At 52.2% G+C, this 20,426-nt stretch overlaps 1 protein-coding gene and 1 long non-coding RNA gene across 16 annotated transcripts in view; one reads left to right on the top strand and one right to left on the bottom strand.

Annotated features, from left to right (window-relative positions):
* The window catches only part of ST14 (suppression of tumorigenicity 14), a 27,155-nt gene extending 8,763 nt beyond the window's left edge, over positions 1-18,392 (top strand). For 6 of the 15 annotated variants that reach the window (XM_046903840.1, XM_046903839.1, XM_046903841.1 and 3 more), the window contains 18 exons: positions 7,852-8,011; positions 8,248-8,375; positions 8,889-8,959; positions 9,457-9,617; positions 9,824-9,859; positions 10,195-10,432; positions 10,665-10,804; positions 11,245-11,342; positions 11,900-12,009; positions 12,980-13,110; positions 13,399-13,503; positions 14,287-14,394; positions 14,589-14,702; positions 14,895-15,023; positions 15,388-15,574; positions 15,971-16,245; positions 16,478-16,614; positions 17,179-18,392. In XM_046903840.1, coding sequence (XP_046759796.1) covers positions 7,855-8,011; positions 8,248-8,375; positions 8,889-8,959; positions 9,457-9,617; positions 9,824-9,859; positions 10,195-10,432; positions 10,665-10,804; positions 11,245-11,342; positions 11,900-12,009; positions 12,980-13,110; positions 13,399-13,503; positions 14,287-14,394; positions 14,589-14,702; positions 14,895-15,023; positions 15,388-15,574; positions 15,971-16,245; positions 16,478-16,614; positions 17,179-17,340 — 2,487 coding nt within the window. In that variant the 5' untranslated portion in view covers positions 7,852-7,854 and the 3' untranslated portion in view covers positions 17,341-18,392. Of the gene's footprint in view, positions 1-37; positions 6,985-7,138; positions 7,195-7,851; positions 8,012-8,247; positions 8,376-8,888; positions 8,960-9,456; positions 9,618-9,823; positions 9,860-10,194; positions 10,433-10,664; positions 10,805-11,244; positions 11,343-11,899; positions 12,010-12,979; positions 13,111-13,398; positions 13,504-14,286; positions 14,395-14,588; positions 14,703-14,894; positions 15,024-15,387; positions 15,575-15,970; positions 16,246-16,477; positions 16,615-17,178 lie in introns of those variants that run through there. The other 9 variants (XM_046903845.1, XM_040652101.2, XM_046903844.1 and 6 more) reach the window with 8 other exon arrangements.
* LOC121107517 lies at positions 15,433-16,592 on the bottom strand. The gene is made up of 2 exons (XR_005841737.1): positions 16,458-16,592; positions 15,433-15,670 (listed from the first exon to the last, which is right to left on the bottom strand). It is a non-coding gene; the product is annotated as an uncharacterized LOC121107517 (long non-coding RNA).
* Positions 18,393-20,426: the final 2,034 nt, after the last annotated feature.

Genomic DNA, 20,426 nt, shown 5'->3' on the forward strand with positions numbered 1-20,426 from the left:
TCCCGTTCCGCACCTGCCGGAGGGCCGGGCCGGAGGAGGGGCCGCGGAGCGCCGCGCCATGGCGGCCTGAGCCGGCGGCGCTGGGCATGGAGCGCGGCCCCGCGGTGCCCGCCGGCGGCATGAAGTACACGGCGCGGCAGCAGGTGAGCGCCGAGGGGACGGGGAAGAGAGGAGGCCCGGGAGCGCCCCGTGCCGCGGAGCGGTGCGAGAGTCGTAGTGCTGAGGTTGAAAGAGTGGCGGCCGGTTGCGGTTTCGGCTTCGGCTGCGGGCGGTGACACAGGTGGGAGCGCGGAGGTGCGCCGCTGGGTTCGGGTTGCTGAGCAGCGCTGCTCGCCCCGCAGCCCGCAGAAACCGAGCGCTGCAGTTTGGGCTTTGCTCATTAAGCGGTGAGTTGATGCGTGCTTCGAAAGCCAGCCGGCGTTCAGCGCCGCCGAGCTGCTCCAAAGCTGAGCCGTGCTGCTAACAGCGAGCAGCGCGGCTTCTCGCTCCGCTGCCTGCAGTGGGACCCCGGGAAGGGCCGCTGGGTGTCAGCGGGAGGCGCTGAGGACGAAGCCGGCCCACAGCGAGGGAAACTGGGCACCCCGCTACCAGCCCTGTGTGTGCGACCCAGCAGGGAGAGTCGTTTGCAGTGTAGTGTGGGTGAGGTCCTCTGCTGTGCCGGGTGCTGGTTGTTCTCCTCACAGCCTGCTGCTGTCCTGGGGCGGGGGGAGAGCTGATGGCCTCGAGTTGTGCCACGTTGGATATTAGGAACTTCTCCAGTGAGCGGTGCTGCACTGCACAGCTGCACAGGGGGTGGGGGGGTCACCATCCCTGGGGGCGTTCCAGAGCTGCGTGGTGTGGCACTGAGGGATGTGGGCAGTGGGGGTGGGGCTGAGCTCGGGGATCTCAGAGGTCTTTTCCAATTTGAATGATTGTACGGCAACTGTGGGTTTCACGCATCTTCACGTCACGGCTGCATGCTGCACCACCCTGGTCACACTGCAGCTGAGCTGCCAGGATCAGGGATGTGCCATGTCCTTCCCTGGGGTCTGAGCACAAGAATTGCTGACGTGCTCCGGGAGGTCTCTCCTTGCAGATGAACCAGTCTGTTTCTGGTAGTTCAACTGCTGCTGGGCTTGGTGGACCTGGAAACATGGCGGTGGAGCAAATGGGAGTGTTTTGCAATGGCTGCTTCCTGCTGTGAGATTTACAGCCCGTGGGTGCAGTGCATGGGGAAGCTAATCCTCATCCTTAGAAAGGTGCAGAGCTGTTCTCTCGGGCAGTTCCAGTGGCTGCTGGGTGAGCTGCTGCTTGGGCCAGTTTTGCTGCTCTTCTTGCCAAAGGCAAAGACGGATAAGGAAGGCACAGTGAGAGAGAGGCTGAGGTTGATCGAGAGTGCGGAAGACCTTTGCTCTGTAAACAACAGATCACTGTAAAACCATTGAGGGAACAGGGAGAGCGGCATTGAGGGCCGGACTGGGGAGCTTATGGGACCAAAGGTTCTCACCTCGCTCAGGGGAGAGCACACCATTTCCAACCAAAGGCCGTGCAGTGTCACCTTACGGAAGGTGTGCTGTGATATCTGGGCAATGTGCTCACACACAGAGAGCAGCTACTGCAGCAGCTGAGTGAGGGCGGATTTGCTGATAGAAGGCTTTGCTCGGTCGGAGGTTCTGGTATTTCCCCTGCTGTTGACCCCAAGTATTGAAATATCTTGGCCCAGGTCCACCTCAAGACTGGAAGAGCCAGTAAAGAGTGTGGGCGAAACATAATGATGAGCTTAGGATGCTTCACTGAGGTCTGGAGCACAGCTGTTTGTTAGGCGAGCTGGGGGTGTTCTTGTTGTTCAGACTGTACTCTGCACCAGGCAGGTTCTAAGTAAGCCATTTACATCTAAATAAGCCATTTACATCTGTGGCATGCTTCTCTTCTGGGCTTCGGAAATCCTGGGGGAATTCCAAGACTCCCAGCTATATGTCAGGCCTCTGAGGCGACTTGGATTCCCACCTCTCCCCAGGGCTCACAATCTTACATGAAAAAAAGTCTGCTACAACAGAAACACAAATAGATGTGGTCACTCCTATGAGCTGCGTGTTGCATGACACAGCTGTGCTGATAAGGCTGATGCGGGGTAGCAAGCCAAGCCTGTGCTGTCCTGTGCAAACATTAACTTAGTTTCTTCTGCAATTAACCCAAGGGAATTCGGTTTCTCTGTGACTCAGGATGGTCACAAGACAATTGAATGCTATAAAGACCTGTGTTTGGAATTGGTGTGTGACAGGTATCTCTCACTGTTCAACTTGCCCTCTCTGCCTGGAAGTTGGATGGTGTGGAGGAGTCTGTCCCTTATTCCCTTCTTGGTTCAGATGCCATCGTTTTATAGTGCAATTGCCCTTAATAAGGAACTACTGGAGGAAAATAAATAGCTGATAAAATTTTGACCGTGCTTTTCTGCCAATAATGGGGCAACGCAGTGTGGATATGCCTTAATGAAACATAGCTCTTATGTTTGCCATTTCCACGCTGTTCTTATCAAGAATTCGTGTGAAAATTATCCTTGTAAGTTTTCTTTCTGGAGCAGGACTGGGGTTCTCAGCAGGAGTTGGTGCAGGAGTTGGTCTGCAGTTGTGTAGCTGCACTTGAGCTATGCGGGTGAAGTGAGCTGCACATTGAGCACACACTCTCGGTAGCTTTTAGGGTATTTTTTGATGGGAAACAAGTTGTTTCCTCAAGTGCCAGCACCATAAAACTGTTTCTGTCTTTAAGTATCATCTGGAAAACTTTGGGTTTTGAAAGAGCAATTTTCTGTGCTCTTCCTGCACAGCAACACACAAGCTACACACAATACTGTACAATACTGTACAAGCCTAATGTACAGCAAACCCTTGGAAGGTCTCTGGGATCTGAGCTGCTCCTGTGAAATGCTCTGTTTCTCTTCCTCTGCCAGGCTCAAGGAATGCAGCTGATGATAAAACGCCACTTGAGCAGCAACTTCCCTTTCTGCACCCCCACCAAATCTCAGTCTTGAGAAAATAAATACATTCTGAAGATCTGTAGTGAGAATAAGCTGTGGGACGTGATGGTGTCCTCGCTTTGCTCACACAGACACGCAAGGCTCTTGTACCGACTCCAGAAGGAGGAGCTTTGCTGCAGCCAAGCAGCTGGATGTGCTGTAGTGAGTGTTGTTTGGAGGCAGGCAGTCTCCCTGCGCAGCCGTGGGAGATCTGTGAGCCCACTCCACTCGTCTCCAAGGCCGGGCTGACCCAGGCAGTGAGCCTGCCCTGCTGCCTGCAATTGGGGCTGGCTGATGAGATGGCTGATGGCTGTCGTCCCTCTCATTGCCAGTACTGCACTGCTCATGTGATAATTGTTTTAGATTTTATTGAGCAGGTGTGGCTGGAAAAGGGGAGGTGAGACCTGCCTCTTGGATACGCAGGCTGGGATCTGAAAAGTGTGATTACTTGGCAGGGGTCGGGTAATGGTCTGATGTCTCTCCTTCATCTCAGGAGACCCCCCCAGGTCCTCTCTGACTTTGCACTGCATCTCTTGGCTGTGTGCATTGGTGTCAGACAGGGAGCCTCAGTGCAGACCTGGAGCAGAGGGAAGGAAAGGGGCTGTGCAGAGCTGCACAGCTGCCAGCAGAGCTGGGTGATGCTGTGTTCGTCACACACCTGCCGTTCACTTCTGTGCAGATCTGTGGCAGAGGAGATGGGGCTGGAATGTGGTAGCAGTCAAGGGAAGCAGTTGAATCCCATATCTGTGTTGTGCTGGGCAAACAAATTAACTGCTGGTGATAAGGGACAGGTGAAACTCATGGCCAAGAGCCCAGTAGTTGTGTGGGGCAGAGTCCAGTGAGGCAGACAGAGACGCCAGGTCAGAGGACGTGCCTGGGAGGGGTGCAGAGCAGTGGGGGCTGTTGGTGTGTGGGCCGTGCCGAGCTGTCCTGCTGGCACTGTCAGACAAGCCTGAAACCAGCCAGTAAGGGTAATGCTGATCCCACATTGGCCAGCCCTTTGTAAACATCCCAGACATCCTCTTGATGGGAAGAGACACTTCCTGACCTTCCCGAGAGTCCCCGCTGCAATGAACCTCTGCTTTCCAGTAAAGCATCTCCAGTCCAGAGTCTGCTGTGGCAGTTCCCACCCTCCCTCTGCACTTGCTGCGTTTCCTGCTAACAGAATTAGTCACTTCTGCATCTTCTGGTTTGTCCAGTCAGGCTGATTACGGTTGCTGTCTAAAAATATATTACGTAGCTGTTGTACTGAGAAGTGGGAAGGTTTGCTTACGTACTGAACGTCACTGGGAGCCCGTCACTGGGGAGCTGCATGCAGGAGACCTGAGCATGGTATAAATCTCTGTGCACACTCCTCTCCTGATCCTCCTCGCAGTCTGTAGTCCAGGAGACACTGAGGTGTGGGAGAAGTGAGGCATCCTCTGAAAGCAGGCGCTGAGTGCAGGAGTCCCAGTCCCTTGCTGGAGGTGGCTCAGGATGCTGCAGTTCCCCCCACTGCAGCCCAGCACTTTGACCACTAAATGAACAGCTGAAGGCTCACCTGCTGGTTGGTTGAGGGCTTTTTTGCTCTTTCTTCTTTTTTCTGGACAGTTTGGGCTGTGGCTTGCTCTTCCACATCAGGAAAAGACTTGGATTATTAAACACTGCCTTCCTGACTCTTTACCATCCCCAGAGGATATTTTGAGGAAGCCCAGGCACGTACTGCTGTAGGAGAAGCCCCTTCTTGTCACCTGGAGGCTTTTCAGAAGTAAGCTGTGGAGAAAGCATACTCCCCTCCGTGCCCTGGTGGTTACAGCTCAGGATAAGCTGCTCCTGTGTACCTGTCCTGCCTCCTCATCAGTGACACACATCTTTCTGACCCTTTCACTCGCTTGGCACGTGACTTTCCTCCCGGGACACTGCATGACAGCAGCACCAGTCAGAAACCTCCGTGCCAACCAGAGAGCCCTGCAGCGAGCGAGAGCTGAGTGAGGAGGAGCAAGAGGAAGTAACTGAACCTGTGACTAACGCGGGCAGAATATCAAGGAAGGTTTTCTGTTAAGGTTTAGAGAAGTCATTTCCTTGAGAGGGGTGAGAGAGTCAGACCTCGGATCACTTTGTGCTGGCGAGTGTTTCTTGGGGAATCATGAACAAGGTGAGAGCAGGACATGCGTTCACATCCTCTCTGATTTACATCTGCAGATGCTGTTGTGGTGAAGGGAATGTTTGGTGTGTGCGAGGAAAATGCACAGCAACGGTCAGCTAAAGGAGATTTAAAGAATGATCATCTTTCTCTTGACTTTACTGTGATCTTTTGACTTTCTTGCTTTTGGTTCCATCTGGTTTCTGCCTGGCTGAGGACACTGAGCAGCAGTGGAGAGGAGCCGTTTTTCCCCAGCAGACAGGAGGGGCAGCAGCAAAGAGGATGTGTAGCACACTGAGTGTGGAGCAGAGGCTGAGCTGTGCTGTCTGGACACAGATGTGTCTGGTACTAAGGTCAAATGGGTGCTTTCTGTGCTGAATGTGGGCAGGAAAGATTACTCAGAGGTTGGGACATAGCCTTGTCTGAAATCTTCCTGGCAGGGTCCAGTACATTCCCATAGTATTTGGGGAATGCTTCAGATCCTTTGTATTGACAAGGTAGTTCTCAGGAATCACTGGTGCTTGCCCAACATGCAGTGTGCAACAGGTTTTCAAAGCATCTTCACGCATGTCAGAAGAGGCTGGGAAACATAATGGGGTTTGTGAGGTGTGAGCATGGGAGAGGATGAGACCTTAAAAGAGAGGGTAGGGACAGAAACCTCTTATCTCTGGACACTGAGAAGCCCAGGAAAGCTGCTGCCATGTGAACATCTTTAAAGCCCTGGAGGTTCTCTTGCCATGGGCTCCTGCAGATGTTAGAAGTGAATTAAATACTTTCCTTTTGCTAACAACAGCAGTGTATTGGAAATCGTGGAGGCCAGGTCCTGGGAAGGGCTCTGCAAGCAGTCCAGCAGTGGGGAAGAGGAGATGCTGGTGAGGTTTGCAGCTGGTTCTTCCCTTTATGTGTCAGAGTTATGATGACAGACTCCTGAGCAGAGGGTTTGGGGGATTTGTTTGCTTTGGGAACTGATGGGAGCCAAGTGGCGCAGTTTGAGTGTTCAAAGATGCTGCATCAGACACAGAATCTTGATTGTGATTGAAGAGTTTCTTGATTTGGGGCATATATATGTATTCAGGTTCTTTTTGTGTGTTTTCTCTTACAGTGTTTGCTTGATTTGCATTTTCAAGTTTCCTGTGTGATGGTGGAAGCTAAGCCAGCAGCAGGGCAGTCAGTGGGATGGTCCTTGTGGCCTTCTGAGCCTTTCTGCTGGCAGGGGCTGGATGTTGACAATAGAAACAGTCTGACACCTCAGAGACGATGTGGTTCATTTTGGTTTCATTTTGCACAATTACATGAAGGCTTCCTACCCTACGCTGTCATTTTTCCTGAGTTGTTGGAGTTCGTGGCATTTCTCTTTGAGCAGTTGGTGATGTTTGTGAGCTCTGACACTGAGGGCAAGCAGTATCTGACCCAGCGTCCTGCTGGCTGGAACATTACCCCCTTCCAGAGCACAGCAATGCATTTGAAAGCAGCAGATTTGTGCTGGTCAGCATTTTGGGTTGTTGTGTCCTTGCTGTCAGCTGGAGCTGGAGGAGAGGACATGTTGAGCTTCCTCTGTGCACAGCTAGGGCTGCCCTCAGCTGCACGAGCTGTCCCCATGCTGGGGGCACAAGGCAGGTCTTCTCTCTGGAGGACATTTCCAAATTCCTGGTGTGTGCTTTGGCTCTCGGCTACACCCTCCAGCTTTCGTAAGAGGAGCATGAAGTCATCCCTCCTCCTTTCTGTACGCGGAGCGCACACGCAGGGTGAGCTTGTCTCATCAGCACAGCGTGGGGATGGGAGGTGGGTTTTCTCTCTCCAGTTTGCCCCAGTTTGAGGATAGAACACGCTGCTCTGATTCCCTCCCTGGCTGAAGCCTGGGCTGCTGCAGGTATGTGGGCAGGGCGAGGAGCTGGGACAAGAAAGTGAAACTCCACGGCTGTAAGGGCTCGCTGACACTGCTTCCTGCCCCATGCTTTCATCCTGTGCGTGCAGAGCTGCTGCAGGGCTGTGTGCTGTGACAGAGCCCTTCCCCTTGGTGGCCCAGCCCAGCGCAGGGCGGTGATGGCTGTGTGCTGCGGATGCCATTCCTCACTCCTGGGTAAGACCTGCTGGTTGTCTACCAGCACGTTTTTCCTGGAGAGGCAGGCTGGCTGCTGGCGGGGGGGTTTGTTTGGTGTCCGTCCTTGTGTTGTAGTGCTTCTGTAAGGCATTTGTTCTGAGTGAGAGATCCAGGCAGGAATGTAGGAGTGTTGTGTTGGCCCAACAAAAGCACGGTGCGGTGTGAATGTACAGGGAGGAAGTAGTTTACCTTCTGTCTAAGGAGCACTATTTATAGCGTGCTGTGTCCTGTGGGCTGGCACACCTGCCTCTTAGCAGGTGTTGTGGAGAGGTGATTTTCTGTCTGCTTTTCCATCCGCCGGAAGGCAGCAATCCTTGAGGTTCTGGGTTTGTGACCTGCCACAGCCGTGGGCTGTGCGTGGGCTGCCCCGGCGTTTGCTCAAACTGATCAGCTTGGGTTAGGCCCAGAAGGAAGCATTCACTTCCCTTTGGGGTGTGAGGAGGCACTGCTGTCTGTGCAGGATCCTGCTTGGGGGTGGCTGTGAGGCTGCTGGCGCTGCGGTGTGCGCTGTGCTCACAGTGATGCCCGAAGGCTCTGCTCTGTATCTGTAGGTGCCAGACTGCTTTGCAGTTGGATCTCTCCAAACCTGGCTTGGGGAGTGACCTTTCCATTGTCCTTCCTTCTCTCCCCTCACAGGACATGAACAACCTGGAGGAAGGGGTGGAGTTCCTCCCTGCCATGAACTCCAAGAAGATGGAGAAGCGTGGCCCGAAGCGAAGGGTAGTTGTGGCCATTCTGATCATTGCTTTTCTGCTCATCTCCCTTGTCACTGGCCTCCTGGTTTGGCACTTCAAATGTGAGTGTGATGTTAGCTAACGTGGGGTGGTGGCATGCCCTGGGAACATAACCCTGCTGTTGTGGATTTGGAAGAGCTTCATTACCAAGTGTTGCTCACGTGTGACCTTTCTACTAAGTGCAGTAGCAGCCAGAGGCTCCAGAAAGCAGAGAGCCCTTTTCTCCCCCATCACTGGAGATCAGCTGTGCCACAGTCCCTGCCCTGACTGCCTTTCCCTGTGAAACCTTCCCTTCCAGACCGGAACGCGCCCGTGCAGAAAGTCTTCACTGGCCACCTGCGAGTTCTGAACAGGGAATTCATTGATGCCTATGAGAACTCCAGTTCTCCAGAGTTCATCATGCTGGCTAAGAAGGTGAAGAGCACGGTAAGTGTTTTCTTGGATCCCTGCTGCTGAGTTTTTATTTTTGTTCAGTGGCCATAGAGATCCTGCTTGGAGCTTTCTCACTTCTCTCAACTCTTCCTGCTCATCACGAGTTGTGTGACTCACTTTTAAATGGATCTTGGTGTCACAGCTCCAGCCCATTGCCAGTGTCTCCCTGCCCCGTGGCCCAGTGTGCCATGTGGGGTTGCCCAGGCAAATCCCAGGACCAGCAGGTTACCCAGGCCTGGAGTTTAGGGTCAGAGAGGAAAAGCAGCTCTACAGCTGAGTAAGTTTTGGGGCTGGAGACTGAGGCAGGAGGTGGCTGCAGGCTGGATGCTTGTCTCCTTCTTTCAGCTCTCCTTCTTCTACTCTTTGGCCCCTGCAGGTTCCTGCACTCCAGGGATGCTGGTTATGTGTCTGATTTTCCTCCTGAGGATTGAAAATCTGTCTGTCTTCATCCTTTCCACTCTCCTCACTTTAAGATGTGCTGATCATTCTTCTTGAAACTCCTTTTAGATCGAGGATATCTACAGAAGTCAGCCAGATATTGGCCCTTACCATAAGGAGACAGTAATAACTGCATTCAGGTGAGTGTTAGGAGTTGCTATCTGAGCTGAGATTGGGAGTGTAGGAAAGCAGTTCTGGGGTGTCATGTTGGCCATAAGACCCTCTTTGCTGGGCTGCTGTTGATGGAGGCACCTCAGTAGTCACCCCAAGTGAGGTGGTAAAGGTTGGGCAATGAAAAGCAACCTGACAGGCATTGTGCTGAGCCACAATATTGTTTCCTGCCAGTCTGTCTCATGATGCGCTGAGGGAGATGTCTTGGGAGAATTGGATATGGTGCAGTAAGCCCTATAAACCACAGCAGCTGGTGTCTGGCAGCCTGGAAAGGGTCTTCACAGACTGACTGGGGCCTTTGCTGGACTTCAGTTTGCTCAGCTTGTTACTGAGGCTGTCCTTTTCCTATGGTCATCCTCCAACAACAGCTTATCATTTGACTGGCCCCCTCTCTTTTGATACATCAGCCCTCCCATGTCTGTCCTTGCTGTCCTTGCCCTCGCCCCATAATCACCCTCCCTCGCAGCGAAGGCAGTGTCATTGCCTACTACTTGTCAGAGTTCATCGTCCCCAAGTACCGTGAGGAGAAGCTTGACAGGGCCATGGCAGACAAGCAGAGCTTGGTCCAGAGGCTGAACCCGCGGCTGCGAAACCCTACGCTGAAGGTGGAGTCGGTCGTTGCTTTCCGTGAGTGCTGCATTATTGTGTGGGACTGGGGAGGGAAGGGGAGGCTCCGTTGTTTCCCTGGAGCACTTGCTGCCAGCTGTACCCCTCCTTAGGGTGCCCTTGGCTGCACAAGCCACCTCGGTGCAAATCCTAGTGACCTCTTCAGCTTTGTGTGCAGGGACTTTTCACAGCTCAAAAGGTGATAGCACCTCTGTTTCTTCCTGCAGCTGCCGACCCCAGCATCGCTCAGACTGCTCGGGACAGTGAGTACAGTTCTTCTTCAGTCTCAGTGTAATGGCCTCTGTGCATCCCCAGCTGTCTGCAGGGTGACAGTTTCCCTTTTGGGGTGAGGAAGGGCCTGAAGGGAGGTGCTTTGCCTGAGGCAGATCTCCACGTGCTACTTGGAGCTGGTTTGGGGTTGGCCAAATTTGCTGTTATCCAGCAGTGGTGGGTGGCCTGGTCTGTCCTGCTGCAGTGCCTTTCTCCAGGAAGGCAAAACTCCAACACATCTGCAGTCCTCTGCATACCCTGTACCCACAAGAAAGATCTCTCCTCCTCCTCGTTTGTCCTGATAACTCTTTGCTGTTCTCCTGGGCAGATAGCTGCCTTTTCGCCCTCCACGCCAAGGAAGGGGAGATCACCAGTTTCAACACACCAGGGTTCCCCCACAGCCCATACCCCAACAATGCACGCTGCTACTGGGCACTGAGGGCAGATGCCAACTCCGTCATCAGCCTGACCTTCAAGACACTGGACTTGGAGCAGTGCACAGACAGCAGTGACTACGTCAAGGTGTATGACTCTCTGAGCCCTGTGGAGCCCCATGCTCTGGTGAGGTGAGTGTCCCCAGGGTTTGGTGCTCCTTCTCCATGGGGTGGGGAGAGAGGGGTTTGTGTTGGCTCTGCATTGGCTTTGTGTGTGGCACTGAGTCCTAGTGGGACGTGGCAGGCTGATCATGAGCTGCACAGAAGTCCTGGTGGTGGAGCTCGTGTCCCTGCTCAGGGATGATCTGTGCCACCGGAGGCTCACTATGCAGCTGCCTAACAGATTCTGTTCCTTCCTTTGTAGGCTCTGTGGGAACTATGCCCCTTCATACAACCTGACCTTCCTGTCCTCCCAGAACGTTATGCTTGTCGCGTTGATTACCAACAAGGAGGGGAGATACCCTGGCTTTAAGGCTGAGTTCTTCCAGCTCCCAAAGATGAAAGGTAAGCGTAGACCTTGGCCCAGTTTCCCCCACCTTTCCCTACCACAAGCAGCTGAAGAGGGAATTGCAGCTGTGGCTGTGGTCAGTTTGCCAGGGATTTTTCCCAGGCTGGGAGATGTGGAAGCAAGGTCCCATCTTGGCTCTTTGTGCTTACCTTGCCTACTGCTCTTGGCTGCTGTAATGATGTCCCCTGAGAAGGGGAAAATAAGAGTTCTGTTGGATTGGGCATGCAGATGGATGTATGCAGGAAGTACCTATTGATTTCCTGAGTTCTCTCCAAGCCTTGGAGCAGGAGCTGCTTTCTGCCAGAGATTATTTAAATGTGTTAAAGGCTGATGCATTTCCCTCCTTTCCTGCCTCATGCAGTAGCCACTTTTGTCTTGGGAAAGCCACATCTCTTTGAATCTCTAACCTGCTTTCATCTTCCTGCTTCTCTTCCAGCGTGCGGTGGGACTCTGAGAGGAGAGAGTGGCACTTTCACCACCCCCTATTACCCAGCACACTACCCACCAGCCACAGACTGTGTCTGGAACATAGAGGTGAGACACATTCATCTCTTAGCCTTAAATATTCTGTCAAATAAACCTGCCCATGTGGGACAGACTGCAAATGAGCTTACAGCAGGCACTGCCTAGAGGCTTAGAGTCTGAGGTGGCTAGAAGAGGTTTTAGGACTAATGTCAAAGGCAGAAGAGGCTGAGGGAGGCCTGGACCTTGTGTGACTCTTACTGTAGCCCCCAGTAGCTGTAGCTTTGCACTCTGCACTTGATTTGGACTTTGGGACAGAGCTGTCGCTTGCTGGTAGAACTGCTGGCAAGGTCGATCTTTTGCCCTGGGGGAGTGGACACAGCTGACAAAGGTCTGGCCTCAGCCTTCTTCAGTGCTGCTTTAATGTGAGCTCCCAGGGTCAGCCAAGTGGCTGTCTATATGACAGGTTGAGTAGTAGTGGCTTTTTCAGAAGGTATTTCCTCTTCTGCTTGACTTCTTCCCTTTTTCAGTTATCTTCTATCCTTACCCCAAACGTTTTTCCCATGTAACTTATTCCCATATTTAGTGCTTCAGAAAAGAAGTGTGCCTCTGACTCTTTCCTTTTGCAGGTTCCCTCTACAAAGAATGTGAAGGTGCGTTTCAATATGTTCTTTGTGCTGGAGCCCGGGGTCCCAGTCAGCTCCTGCACCAAGGACTATGTGCAGATCAACAGCACAAGGTAGGTGTTGGGCAGTCTGTGTGACTGTGGCTTTGGCCCTTCAAGTAAGGAGGCTGTGTTCAGTTCTGTGGCATTCTGTGCTTTCCTTAAACTTGCAGTGAGAGCAAGGTGCTGTGCTCTGTGGGATGCGATGAGGCAAGGTAGTGCTCGGGTCTGACCTCATAGCTCAATGGCCAGCGATGAAAGCAGAGCCACACTCCTTGTTCTGAACACCAGACAAAGGGTTTGTTGCATGCTGCAGCTGAAAAAGCCCCAAAGACAGGCTGTGGAGCATCACATTCCATGCATTGCGTGCAGAAAGGCAGGTCCATGAGGAAACAGCTGGTGTGATTTTGCTTGAATGAGTATTTCTCCATTGTTAGACTGATTGCATCGTCTGCTCTGATGCATTTACTTTTAAATTTACTGTTAACTCTTACACAACCTCATGGAAGCTGGACTAAAAACGCAGTGTGGCACTGCATAGGGGAAGCAAGCAGTGTTGTTTCACAACATTTTGGGCAAGAGAGCTGACCCTTCTTTGAGGAGAGAGGGTTTCAAAATCAGAATCTGTATCTGTGGCCCTGGCTAGTTCCTGCTGTGCTCCCTGTGAAGCAGTTCCCTACTGACCCACTCTGGGAAGGGATCCTGGGGCTTTAGAGGCTGCACTTGTTGGATCTGAGATCAGAGAGACAGCGATCAGCTTGTTGTCAGGGATCTGGGTGATCTTGTGCCTGATTGTCTTCAGGGTCACAGTTTGGTGTTGCTCGCATCTGGCTCCAACCTTCTGCCAACTACAACAAATTCAGCTCTTGTGTGTGGCACTGAGGTCCAGCAGCTCATGCTCAGTTCTGATCTGCTCTGTTTCTGCCCCCTTGGCTGTCTGCCCATGTGAAGTGACCCTTTGTGGTGATGGGGAAATCAGGGATGTAAGAAGGGCTCCTCAGTGTTGGTCTGTAGCACTCCATTGATGTTCATCTTCTCCCATCAGGTACTGTGGGGAACGTTCCCAGTTTGTGGTGGCCAGCAGCACCAACAGGATAGCAGTGCAGTTCCACTCTGACCGTTCCTACACAGACACTGGTTTCTCTGCAGAGTACCTGTCCTACGACTCCAGCGATCGTGAGTTGAAGCCTGGAGGCTGTGGGTGGGCACTGGAGGTGTTCTGCAATAACTGGAGGCTCTCCCTCTTCTACATTTCTTCTATCCTCCTGTAAATTGGGAAGCATGCTTTTCTGGGGGATAGGAGCACATCTTGTTTTCCTGCAGATCTCATTGTAGTTCTCTGTTCTGAGAAAAAGCTGTTTTTTACGTTGAATGCTGCAAGGAGGAAGCTCAGAGCACTGGGGATGTACTGCAGAGGGGACAGCTGGAGGGCTCACTTGTTGTTTTGCTTCTCCTCCTTCCCAGCCTGTCCTGGCAAGTTTGCCTGCAACACCGGCCGCTGCATTGAGAAAAGCATGCGCTGCGATGGGTGGTTGGACTGCGTTGATGGCAGTGATGAGCGGTCCTGCAGTGAGTGCCCTTCCTTCCTTCCTTCCTTTTGGCTCTTCATGGAAGGCTGCAGAGCTGCAGGGTGCCCAAGGGTGCTGTGCTGGGCTTGTTCTGGCAGTGAGCCTCAGTGCTGAGGCCTGCTGTGCTGGGTGGTATCGTGGGATGAGTTCAGTTACAGAACTGAGCAGGAGTTGCAGAGTATGTACGGAACACCCGTGTGATGCATGGGTGTTGTTCCTTTATGCAGAAGTTTTTCCTCTTGCGTTCACAGTGCTATCTAATATGTGTTATTGTTCGTGTTGTTTGAAGTTAATTGTTGTTTTAGAGAGGATGTTTAGAGAGTATAATTCGTGTTGTTTAGAGAGGATGAGATTCCCTGTTTTGGGATCTTGTGCTGAGGCATGGGGCTGTTTGCTGAAGGAGAAATGTGCTGCTGGCACAGCTGCCATATGGGGCCACCCCCGTGGGCTGGGTATCCCAGGTGCTTTCCCACCAGTGGTGGTAGTGCCTTTCATTTGGGTGTCGTGCTGCAGTGATGATGGGGTTATGTGAGCACCCACCCTACCTGCCCGAGACATCGCAGCTCTCCAAATAGTTTTGTTTCTGGAGCAGCAGAAATGCCATGTTATAGGCCAAGTGCATGTGTGTTCATACATACATGCGATGTTTTCTGTTGTGTTTGTCTGTGTGCTTGAGCTCCCACCTGGGAGCCGTGCAGATCTTCCTGTGATGCCAGGTGTGTCACTGATGACCCCACGGGTAAATTGCAGATCTGTCCCCTGATTTCTCTCTGTTCTTTCTCAGCCTGCACCGACCAGCAGTTCAGGTGTCAGAACGGCTGGTGCAAGCCCAAGTTCTGGGTCTGTGACAACGTGAACGACTGCGGTGACAACAGCGATGAGTTGCAGTGCAGTGAGTAACTCGTGCTGTGGGCAGGAAAGCCTGAAGGGCTTGAAAAAGGTTCAGTTTGCAGGGTGGTGGAAGCAGCAATGTTTGTAGCTGCAGAGGCTTTACCTGTTTTAGAGGAGAGGGAGATGGACGCAGCCATGCAGATTTTCTGGGGCTGTGTGTGCTTTGCTGTTTCTCAGGAGCTGCTCTCTCCCCAGGTTGTGCAAACAACAGCTTCAAGTGCAACAATGGGAAGTGCATCCCCAACACACAGAAGTGTGATGGCAAGGACGACTGCGGGGATGGGAGCGATGAGGGCACCTGCAGCAAAGGTGAGGATGGGCTGTGGTGGGGACCTCCCTTGAAATGCAGCTTCTTATGGATGTACTCATGGCTGGGCAGCCTGGAGTGCATTTCTGCCCGCAGTGGCAATGTCCTGGGGTGGGCAGAAGTGGGGAGGGGCTTCTGAGCAGCACAGTTTCCCCAGCACTGGGACTAACCCTTCTCCCTTTGGCCTTCCACAGCAGCCCAGTCAACAGTTGCCTGCAAGAGCTACACGTACAAATGCCGCAATGGACTCTGCATCAGCAAGCAGAACCCGGAGTGTGATGGGCAGAAGGACTGCGAAGACAATTCTGATGAGGACAATTGCAGTGAGTACCCCAGCAAAGGGAATACGTGGGGTTCTGGGCTGGGCCGCTTAGACCAACATGTGTGGTAGAAAGAACCCCCAGGCAACAGCTTGGACCTGGAAATGGCTGTGTTCTTTAGCAGTGTGCCAAGTGCCTGCATCGTCCAAGATATTTAGAGAGGGTTTACGCAGAGAATGTAGGGGTTTGTCTGCACATTTACTGATTTGGCCAGTAAGTGTAGCGGGTTTGTTTTTGTGCTCCTAAGCTGATAGCATCAGCCATCCCTGGTGTAGGAGGGGGCACTTGGGCTGTTCTGGAAAAAGGAAGAGGGGGTGGTGAGTGGGAACAGGAGTATCTAAATGCCTCTTCTCCTTCCTCACCCCAGACTGTGGGACCCGCTCCTACATTAAGAAATCACGGATCGTCGGTGGGCAGAACTCAGATGTGGGAGAGTGGCCGTGGCAGGTCAGCCTCCATGCCAAGAGCCAGGGCCATGTCTGTGGAGCTTCACTCATCTCAGAGACCTGGCTGGTGTCAGCAGCACATTGCTTCCTGGAGCTGCAAGGCATCAGGTAGGTGGGAGCTGGGACACTTTGTGCAGCAGGAAGACAGATCTCGGGGCTGCCTGGTTTAGCACCATCAGAGACAGGTGGATTTCGGGGAGAATCCTGTAGTGAAGTGGAAGCAGACAGTTGAAGTGCACTGTTTACCTGTTGAGGTGCCACATCAGTGCCACATGTGTTTGCAGGCACTGCAGTGATTGATAGGTGGTGGGATTTGGGCTGACAGGTCGCCCAGACAGCGGCACTTCCCTTTTCAGCCACTTCCTTGTCTGAATAAGGAGAAAGATTTGTAGAGGCATTTGTCAAGGAAACTTTTGAAAGTAACAGGCACGGTTTGTGAGCTGGGATGTCTGCTGGCTCTGCACAGCAGGACCTCACCCTGCCTGTACTCTGTGACTCCTGCAGCTACTCAGACGCCAGCCTGTGGACAGCCTACCTGGGCCTGACCAACCAAAGCAAACGCAACGATGCCAACGTGCAAATGAAGCAAATCAAGCGCATCATCTCCCACCGTTCCTTCAATGACTACACCTACGACTATGATATTGCTGTGATAGAGCTGCAGAGCCCCGTCACCTTCTCCGCTGTCGTCCAGCCCATCTGCCTGCCCGATTCTACGCACAACTTCCCCGTGGGCAAAGACCTGTGGGTGACCGGATGGGGAGCGACTGTGGAAGGAGGTAAGCACTGAAGTGATTTAGCTTGCTGGGAAACCAGAATCAGATGCAATTCCCTTGGGAGCGCACACGGTTGAGGTCCCAGAGCTCAAGGGAAAACTGCAGTAGTTGCAGTGGGGATAATTAATTGGTCATTTGTTAGGAGCCTGAATGAAGCATACAGGTATGAGACTGTGCAGGGAAGAGGACTGCTGCTAAACGGACTTTGTGCTTACGCTGTTTCTGGTCCTTGCAGGCAGCGGATCCACCATCTTGCAGAAAGCAGAAATCCGGGTGATCAACCAAACTGTCTGCAACCGGCTGCTGACCGACCAGCTGACAGAGCGCATGATGTGCGTGGGGGTCCTGACGGGCGGCGTGGATGCGTGCCAGGTGGGTGAGAGCTCTGCTTTATTGCTGTTAGCAGGAACCTTCGTTAGCAAGACTGGCGCCCTTCGCTCAGCACTTTTTATTCCGGCACATGGACTCGCATTTCCACACTTAATAATATGCTGTGCATCTATGTGGATCCTTCTGGGTTCACATGGACAAACCGGAATGCATGGCAGCAGCAAATTGTGTTTATTGATGCATGCTGGAGTCTTATAAACGGATCATCAGTGCAGCTGTGCTCTGCCTGCTCCCTGTTGTTGAGAGCCTCAGGAAGACAGGCCATTTGTTTAGATTTGTTTGGCTGTTTTTACTCTGGCATTTTGACTGCTTTTGCCACACTTGGCTTTTCTTGATTCAGGGACTGGTTTTGTAAATTGGATTGAGCAGGAAATTGTAGGACTTTGTTTCCGAGATTAACTGTTCATTGGTTTTTCCAGGATTCCCTTCAGTTAGTTAATGATTATGAAATAATTAGTTAATTAAATTATTTCATTCCAATTTTGAGATGTACTTAAAAACTTTTTTAACGGTTCTGTATTTATGGTATGGTTTGTTTTTGTGCAGGGAGACTCCGGAGGGCCCCTGGTCAGCGTGGAGAACAGCGGGCGGATGTTCCTGGCTGGCGTTGTGAGCTGGGGAGATGGCTGTGCTCAGAGAAACAAACCTGGAGTCTACAGCCGGCTGACAGCACTGCGGACGTGGATCAAGCAGCAGACAGGACTCTAGGGATGTGCTCAACCCTCAGACACAACCAACTCCTGCACAGCACCAGGTGGGGACAACGCGGACTGTGAGGCACTGCCCCAGGAGCTGCCACCATTGTGAGCCTCTACCTCACTGCCTCTGGGACTGCCAACCCTGGGCTGCTGGGTGAGCACAGCCCTTAGTACTTCATCCTCCCAAACCCACATCAACTTACAAATTCCTTACATCCACACATTGATTTCCTCTCTTCTGGGTAAGCAAATGGAGCTCCTGCAACAAACTTGAATGAACAGTCATTCAACAGAGAATATTTAAAAAAAAAAAAAATTAAAAAAAAAAAAAACACTATGTGTTTTTAGAAGGGAGAGGTCCGGAATACATGCTGAAAGCTCATTCTCATCTCATTCATTTGTTTTTCAACTGCAATCTGCATCATTCATTTTGTCTGGTCTTCAGTAATGAGGGGGGGAGGGCAGCTGTTGCCCTGGGCCAGCTCTCCTGTGTCTGACTTGGCTTCTGCTCTCCTGTCCGTGCGCTGCTGCGTAGGAAGCCCAGGGCTGCAGTCCTGAGGGAGAGAAGCAGAGCTGAAACGTGGCCTCACTTACCTGGAGAGAAGCCTAGAAAAGGCAGGGCCCTGCTAGTGAGAGCAGGGAGACTGGCATTACCTTCTCCTTATGCTTCAGGTTGTTCCATGGTACCCAGCACCACCATTCCCACTGCACGCAGGTGGCTGCATTGTGCAGGACCCAAACACAGCAACGACTTAATCCTTGCAGGCAGATTCCAGGGACAGAGCGGGGTGTTCCTATGGCTTGGTCCCTGCAGAAACAAAGGGGTTAGCTGGGCCTGCCCCCACCTGACAGATAGCCCCACTCTTTTTACTGTTTCAAGGAAAAATGCAACAATGTGACTGCTGAATGTGATTTCTTTTTCTCCTGTGTAGCCCAGTCCTGACCTTAGGAGAACACACTCCCAGTGAATTTAGTAAAATCTTTCTTTTTCTGTAAATACATTGTTTTGTAAGACTCTCTATGAAATGGAAATGCTCTAATAAACTGGGATATTTTATAATACACGGTCTGGGTGGTTCTTCTTCAACCATTCCTCTGCTAGGAAATCTGCAGCACAGACCCTCCAACCAAACTCGTTTCCATGTGAACAGCTGTCCAAGGAGGAGGCTGAGCATCACACATGGAAGTACTCCAAAACCCTTTACCTCTTTCCCTTCTCAGCAGCTGCACCAAGCTCTGATGTGCTGCTTTGGGTATCCTCAGGCCTCCAGCCCATTCCAGTGCAGAGAGGCACAGCTCCCTTGTGCTGTACTGGAAGAGGTGCTGGAGACAGCTTCCCACCTGGAAACACAACACAGGGACAGCAAAGAGCTGCTGCAGTTTCTTCTATGGCTGGCACAGGGACTGCTCTGTGTGCTCAGCTGTATTGCTTCCGACAGCCAGGAAAGCAAGCCCTAAGGAAAAAGCAGAAAAGCTGAAATAAAAAAAAGAAAAAAAAAAAGAAAGAAAGAGAAAGAACCACACAGCCCAGGAGACACTGAAAGGAAAAAGATAAATAAAACACCACAAACCCCCAGCAGCTCACAACCAAACCGTTTCTCAAATCCGAAGTCCAGCCTGGACACAGGGTGCAGATGGATTTGTGCAGCACACAGCTGCTCTCTGTTCCTGCCAGCTTCTTTGTCCAGGGGACAGAAGGATTTTAACTGCTTTGTAGTCTCACCAGAGAGCTGCAGAGGCAGACATGGCTGGCAAGGTGGTGCATTGGCCAGGGTGTGCCAGAAGCACAGCTGCTAGGGCTCATAGGGGAGGGCCCGTGCCTCACTTCTCCCTACAAAGAGACAAAGAAACATCTTTGTATCTGTGCTTACACAATGCTGCAGCAACATACAAGCCTTTACTGCGGGCATTCACTGACCAGGATCTCTAACAAAACACTCACACATGGACAGACCTGGGCTGGGTGCCAGGGTGACCCCACAGCTGCAGTGCTCTGTTCTGGCCCCACTCTCAGCATTGCATTTGCAAGAGAGATGCTGATACTCAGAGTGGATCAGAACAAGCAGGGTGCAGTGCATAAAGCCACTCCCCAACCTGAAGGATGGATGCTTTCAGGACTGGAGAAAAAGGACTGGCAGGTTTTCCTACCTCTGTGCAGACCCTCTGTCCAGTCCTACTGCTGGGTGGGCTCCTGGTCTGGGTGCGGGCAAATCCTCTCCAGCTCATCTCACTCGATCAGAAGCAGGAAGGAAAAGTCAGTCATCCATGCTCCAAAGCTGCTGCTCCCCCTCTCCTAACCCAGCTCATGCTGAGAGGGGCTCAGCCCCTGTGGCGACAGGCTCTTTGCTGAGCAGGCAGGAAGAAAGAGCTGCTTTCTGAACCCCCCTCATCAGCATGAGAACAGAAACCTGCCCTGGGGCTACAGCTGCCTTTCTGGCTGCAGGGCTTCCACCTGCAGCACTGGGAGATGCCTGCCAGATCTGCAGCAGTTCAACAGCTGCAGCGCACTGCACAAATGGGTACAATTTGCCACAGGCACGACTGCACCCCTGAATTCCTGCAGGAGTTACAGGAGGACAATGATCAGAAAAATGGCCCCAGTATTTAGGGCTTTGTGCTGCCTCACAAGGCTGGATCAGGCAGGCCAGAGTCCTCTGCCCATCACCCCCATTGAGCTCAGGAGGCACAGCTCTTCCTCATGCAATCAGACAAGTAACCTAGCTTCAAAAACAAGAGAAAAGCAAACATATACCTGTCAGCACCCATCCAGGCTGCTGTAGAGTCTTTCCTCTGCAGAGTAGATCAAAGTCTTCTAGACCAGCAGCACTCAAACTACTGCAACAGGCAAGAAACAAAAACAGCATCAGAGGGATGGAGACCCACCAGCCATGCCTCACCCAGGAGCAGGTGGGCTCAGCCACAGCCTTACCTTGAGGCAGCACAAATGAGTGCTCGTTCTCAGCTATCACCAAGACAGGTTCTGCATGAGGCATCATCTGCCCTGAATTACTGGGGAAAGAGAAGGAAGGTTTCTTAAAAGCCTTTTTGGCTCAAGCATGGAGTTCATCCTTGCTTTTGCCAGCACATTTCCTATAT

The sequence above is a fragment of the Gallus gallus genome, chromosome 24, assembly GCF_016699485.2.
Source record: "Gallus gallus isolate bGalGal1 chromosome 24, bGalGal1.mat.broiler.GRCg7b, whole genome shotgun sequence".
NCBI classification, from domain to species: Eukaryota; Metazoa; Chordata; class Aves; order Galliformes; family Phasianidae; genus Gallus; species Gallus gallus.